This window comes from Carya illinoinensis, chromosome 5 (assembly GCF_018687715.1).
Source record: "Carya illinoinensis cultivar Pawnee chromosome 5, C.illinoinensisPawnee_v1, whole genome shotgun sequence".
Taxonomy (NCBI): Eukaryota; Viridiplantae; Streptophyta; class Magnoliopsida; order Fagales; family Juglandaceae; genus Carya; species Carya illinoinensis.
The window spans coordinates 22,451,225-22,457,193 of NC_056756.1; the positions used below are offsets into that span (position 1 = coordinate 22,451,225).

Consider the following 5,969-nt stretch of genomic DNA (forward strand, 5'->3'; position numbering starts at 1 on the left):
AAAAAAAAAAAAATCAAGTCATGTTTTTGATAAAAAGTGAACCAAAAAAATATAACAATAACTCAAATATTTTTAAGATCATTACCTTTACTCCAATTTCCTCTTCTTCAAACTCTATCACACGTCCATATGTATATGTTTGTGTATGTTTGTGCGTGTATGTATGTATGTATGTGTTCATCTGTGTATGTGTGTGTATGCATATATGTATGGATGTATGTATGCACAGATGTATGGATGTATGTTGTATGTATGTATGTATGTGTATGTGTGTGTGCGCGCGTGTTTGTATGTCTATATGTATGTATGTGTTTATGTATTTGTGTGTGTATCGTTTATGGAATACAAAAGTTTAAGAGAGTGATTAATTTACTAACCTTGAATGAGTCATTCATTCTGCAGCAATCGTCTTTCTGTTGTAAATATGAGAGCAATTGGTCCTTGAGCTGGAACCTATTCGTTAACCATGCTGCAGCCCCCGTATCACAAGCTGGAATCTCATCAATTGGGATACGCAGAACATGAATGTGAACTTCTGAAGGATCCACGCCAAACACATTGTCCATAAAGGAAGGGCATTGGTGCTTGTATGCGATGCTCACATCATAAACTGCAGGTAATTAATATATGAAGCTGTATCAAGTTTCAAAAAAGGTAGTAGAGAAACATGAGGAACAAGTGCAGCTTATGTCATCAGAATTATTTCATGAGCAAACAGCTATTTGAAGAAATAATTTGACTAAAGTGGCAGACCAACCGCAGCTTCAATTATCAAGATGTCGTACAAATGATTTTATGAGCAAACGGTCATTTTAACTATTCATTTGACGAGTTACAAATCACCAACAGAGTTCCAATGGTAATGTGAAAGGAACAGGAACCATGATTTTAGAATAAAACAGTCCATGATTACTACCAATAGCAGTCATTTTCCTTCCATTCCTCCGATAAGTTACAAATCACTAACCTACTACAATCCCAATGGTAATGCATAAGGAATCAGGAACCACGATTTTTATATAAAACAGAAAAGGCCGCAAAAGTGCCATCTACAGGCAAAGAATTGGCATTACCACTGGCAGAGCATAAGGACAGACAACTTTTGTGTTACAGAAATATACCATTAACCTAGAAAGAAGTGCCAATGGAAACCCTCCATTGAACACAGAAATTTTGCAGGATGGAATAGAGGAGGACAATTTTGTAATAGAACCTGCATTCAAGGAGCCCCGCAGTGCTTCCAAGCAAAAGCAGAAGCCCTTTGTTTTTGGGAGCAAGACATTGAACATCATAGGCAGTTTAGCTTCAGCTGCAAATTTTCGACTCTTCTTGCATTTCTCTTCACTGTAAAAAGAAAAGCTTAGATGTCTTAAAACGGCATAAACATAAATCTTACAGACAAGTAAAGTTTAACAAGTTCAATGTGTTCTAGAACAGAATGAAATGCGGGCAGCACAAAAGCAGAGATGCATGGATTAAAGGACCCACGGATTACTTATATTAGAGATCTATAATTACCTGACAAAATAAGATAACCTAAGATCCATACGATCACACTAGCCATATACTGAACCTAAAACCATATGTTCGTTTCTTATAAGATGATTGCACATGGAATTTAACAGAATATAAAAGGTAATAATGAGGTAATACGTAAAATTAGTTCCTTCAGGAAACAGAACGAGCCATAATGGATCCTGAGGATTCTTAAATGTGGAAAGCATATTGCACAAAACTGATTCATCAATTTCCCACTTCCTCTCCACAGCAATGAACTCCAAGATGTGAAATCCCCAACCTAAGACAGGCAGTTTCATCAAGCTGCTTTTAAGAATATATTTCATGTGGCCCAGACACCCTTTCCTCAATGCAAGATCCCACAAGTACATCCAGTCAACCTCAGTTCTGTGATTGGCAATAAGCAAAACACGCTCCCCTTCTGGAACCATATCTCCAGAAAAAACCACTTTGGTCCCGTTTATTTTTTCAAACAGAAAAGGCCACAGAGCCAGCCACAGGCCAAAGAGGAAGGATGATGCTTTCCTACTGTAATGCAGGCTGAAAAGCCGTAACATGACAGCACTCACAGGTGCAAAATACACCAAAAACATGAAGGCGGTGGAAAGAAACACCACTAGACATAGAAGACCCCTTAAAACCCAAATAGGAGTCAAAGGGCGGTGCTTTAATCTATTATTATCAGATTTGAGCGGCTTGCAAGCTTCCATATCCTTTGGTGACTGTTCAAAAACTTCCCTTCTTAAGACAGCTGCGATACCCCAACGTTATTTGAGATGTTCCTAAAATTTGAGCGAAAAGAAATAAAAGACAAGATCAGGGCAATAAAACAGACATGTCTATCTGAAAGCAAAAACAGTCCATACCCATGTTTAAAAGGAAGGAGGGAAGTATAAAGTTGAATTCATGATCGAACAACCAGATGGAATATGTAAACCAATTGCAAGAGAGCATCAAAAGTTATCTGCCCAAATAGCAAACAAACGTATTGTTAAAGGCTGAGAGCTGGTATAATGCTAAACGAACCTACATGCAGCTCATCCCTAATGAAGAAGCAGGCCACTAAACTTTGAATTGATCGAGACTTTCATGTGATAAGTTTGTCACTGACTACAACCGTGAAAACAACATCTAGTTGGCCTAGATGCTCAACCCAAATGATTAGATCCAGCCAAATACTAATTAGATTATGAAAGCTTAATGCAAAGTTACTCTCTTCTTATGCTATAGTTTAGACAGAGATGTAACCTAACACTATATGGTAACCTAACAATCTGGGCCATGCAACCATCTCTCCATACAATAAAATACATCAGATATCTTCAAACCATGCCACCATTATGATACCGAATCTTAACTTTAAAGAAAGGTCACAAGAAGAGTTATCAATAAGGAAAAAGAAAAAGATCACGACCCGAAGTGGAGAAGAAATTACACAGCGTCTTTAGAAGGTGCAATATCCTTTTTCTTCTCAACAACTGCGTGTGCCGGAGAGCTAAAATAAATCCATTCCAATAAGGGGAGACCGGGGAGGAAGCGGAATAATTGCAAATACGTTCAAGCACAAATATAAAATAAGACATGCTCCCTCCAAAAACAATTTAATAATAACACATGCGGTAGTTATGAACCTTGACGGTAGGGAAAACTTCTCAATCTGCACTACACTCCACCAAATCATTTACGGAAACCAACCCCATCATTAAACTCAAATATTTTTAAGATCATTACCTTTACTCCAATTTCCTCTTCTTCACGGATGTTTGGCAATCCTCCGAGGCTACAACCGGTCCCTGAAATGGATTGGATTTACTGAAATGGAAAAAGAATAAGAGAGAAAACGGAAGGATATTTCTCTCTGTTTCTCTCGCTCTCCAAGTAGCAACATGCAGCACTACAACACAGAATGTATTATTAAGAGTCGACATTTTACCTGAAGCTAGCCACGGAGAAACCCACACAACACAAATTTGGACGAGACACCGACAGAGATGAAAGAAACACCCACACGAAGCTACTTATTCAGAGACACCCACAGAGATGGACGACACCCACGGAGACAGCCACACTAGATACAGCGTCCCAAACCCAACAATGCCCAGACGGAGACAGCCACACGAGACGCATCGCAGACCCCAGTTCTGGTTTCGTCTGAGAAAATGACAAATCTGAAATTTTCCCTCCCTCCGTTTCATTTCATCTTTTTCTTTTTTTTTTTTTTTTCTTTTCTTTTTAATAAATATATTGACTTACGTGACAAGTCGGTTCCCCCACGTTTACCTCCAACGGTTGCCTGTAGCAGTTTTAAAAAATAAATCGCTAGTGATTCATACCTTGAAGAAGATAGGAGAAACAGAGGGAGACACGGGTTCAGAGTCTTCCGACGTTCTTTTCAAAACTTTGTAAACTCAAAAGGGCTTATACTTCCTGGAATTACAAAGGGCACCCATGAATCTCACTGAGCGTGTCGGTCGGGCTCGAACTTGGCAAAGAATTTGTCTATGTGATTTGTGTTTTTTCTAAGGATTAAATAAAATTCTTTTAAATATATAAAATTCATTCATTTCCAGTTAAATTAAATTATTTATATGGTTAGATAATTCAAGTGAAATAAAATAAAATATTTTATTAAAAAATTAAATAAAAAATTTTTATTATAATATAATTTTTATTTTTAAATTTAAAAAAATTAAATTATTTATTATATTTTATATAAGAATTTAAAAAAATTATAATAATTATATGAAATGAAATGTGGTGAGATAATTTAATTTTATATAATCAAACCAGCTCATATTCTTTCAGTTTTTATTGGTTTTTTAGTCTATTAAAGGTGAGAATCATTAAATTAACTATTCCTTCAAAATTTCACTAATAATCAATAAGAAATAATAATAATTTCTCAAAAATAATAATAATAATAATTTACATGCGTTATTTGACCGATTATGGAGAAAGAAAAAATAAATAGTATAAAAATTTTTTAAAAAGTCATAAGCAGATTAAAAATTCAGACAAAAAATAAAAGAAAATTTCAAATCACAAAAGGGGGAGACAAAATGTATAAAAACTTTGGAATCTAAAAATGGTAATATAAAAACAAATAAACATTTAGGGGAGGATTGAATAGTGAAGTGAGATAAAATGAATTGAGTTTAGATAAAAATTAAAAGTTAAATAAAATATTATTATTAATTTTTAATTTAAAAAAATTAAATTATTTATTATATTTTGTATAAAAATTAATAATAATTATAATAATTATATAAAATAAGTTGAAAATGATTTGAAAATGATTTTAAAGAACCTTTTGTATTCAAACTGGACATAATGCTGCAAAAATTCTCGGGGACAAGGATGAATATTGTGGGATCCACTTGAAATCAATATTGTGGACACACTTAAGGAACTAGCTTTGTGGCTAACCTTACCTTCTAGAAAGTGGATAGTCGTGGCCGAGCCACCTATTTTAAAGATCCACTTCATCGATAAATGGGTTCCGAATCATGGTCTTGATTTTATTTATTTAATTATTTAATAATTAAAAAATAATTTTTAGTGAAGTTATGAAATTTTTTAAAAATATTTAAAAAAAATAAAAAAATTGTACTTACGAGTCTCGTCCACCATGGCTCTTAGCCTCTTACATCAAAGGGTAAGGGGTGTCGTACACCCACCCTGAAATCTGCCAGGGTGGTTGGAGAATTTTAGGTTCGGTTTGGTAGTAAGGTGAAAATTTTGAGTTTTAAAATAAAATATTATAATTTAATATTATTATTGTTTTGGGATTTGAAAAAGTTAAGAAAAAGTTGAATTATTTATTATATTTTATATGAAGATTTGAGAAAATTGTAATGATGAGACGAGAATTTTGAGTTTGAGATGAAAAATGAACAGCCAAACCGAACCTTAATGTCCTTGTAGATTTTATGAAATGGCAGGAATCAATTTAACCTTCCATGGCAAACTCTTTTTAAAAAGAGAAATACTTTAGGAAAAATGATGGATTCAACCGGCATGTGTAACCCCGCGGCATTGCGTCTAATGTGGCATTAATAAAAAACGACGTTGTTTCGATTTTTGGTCAAACACAAGTGCAGAGCCTCCATCCCACCCCATCTCCACGAGTATTCTTCTATGTATCTTCTGAAATCTCCAAAGTCTTCTCCATCGACGCCATTGACAATAAGAACTCCCCCACGGTTGACGCAGACGACATTTGCGGCTTCTCTAGTTCCTATCGTTTTGGGCCTTTTTCCATCTGTGCATCATCTGCATAGAAATTTCAAGAATTTCATCTCTTTTTTACTCCGTTTCAACTGCAAAATCACCTAACAGCACCCTTCTAGATCCTTCATGAATCAAATAGAAAATCAGATGATAAGTGCCACACAAAAACATGCCAAATGGAGGCGCTGGAAACCTCCCTTTATCTCCTTTATTTTACTCCT

At 34.9% G+C, this 5,969-nt stretch overlaps 1 protein-coding gene across 1 annotated transcript; it reads right to left on the reverse strand.

The window, feature by feature from the left end:
* Nucleotides 1-333: 333 nt before the first annotated feature.
* Nucleotides 334-3,219, reverse strand: LOC122311192 (probable 1-acyl-sn-glycerol-3-phosphate acyltransferase 4). Its single transcript, XM_043125630.1, has 4 exons — nucleotides 3,150-3,219; nucleotides 1,654-2,300; nucleotides 1,214-1,344; nucleotides 334-610 (listed from the first exon to the last, which is right to left on the reverse strand). Exons 2-4 carry the CDS (start codon nucleotides 2,226-2,228, stop codon nucleotides 336-338), a joined length of 981 nt encoding a protein of 326 aa, XP_042981564.1. The 5' UTR covers nucleotides 2,229-2,300; nucleotides 3,150-3,219; the 3' UTR covers nucleotides 334-335.
* Between the last annotated feature and the right edge of the window lie 2,750 nt (nucleotides 3,220-5,969).

Bases quoted from the DNA above. Each gene is read 5' to 3' on its own strand.
- LOC122311192 (XM_043125630.1), bottom strand. From the start codon at position 2,228: ATGGAAGCTTGCAAGCCGCTCAAATCTGATAATAATAGATTAAAGCAC. The intron at 1,345-1,653 runs GTATTACCTCAT...TTCTTTTTACAG, and splicing joins CCTGAAGGAACTAATTTTAC to TGAAGAGAAATGCAAGAAGA. The intron at 611-1,213 runs GTTCTATTACAA...AATTACCTGCAG, and splicing joins GCGGGGCTCCTTGAATGCAG to TTTATGATGTGAGCATCGCA.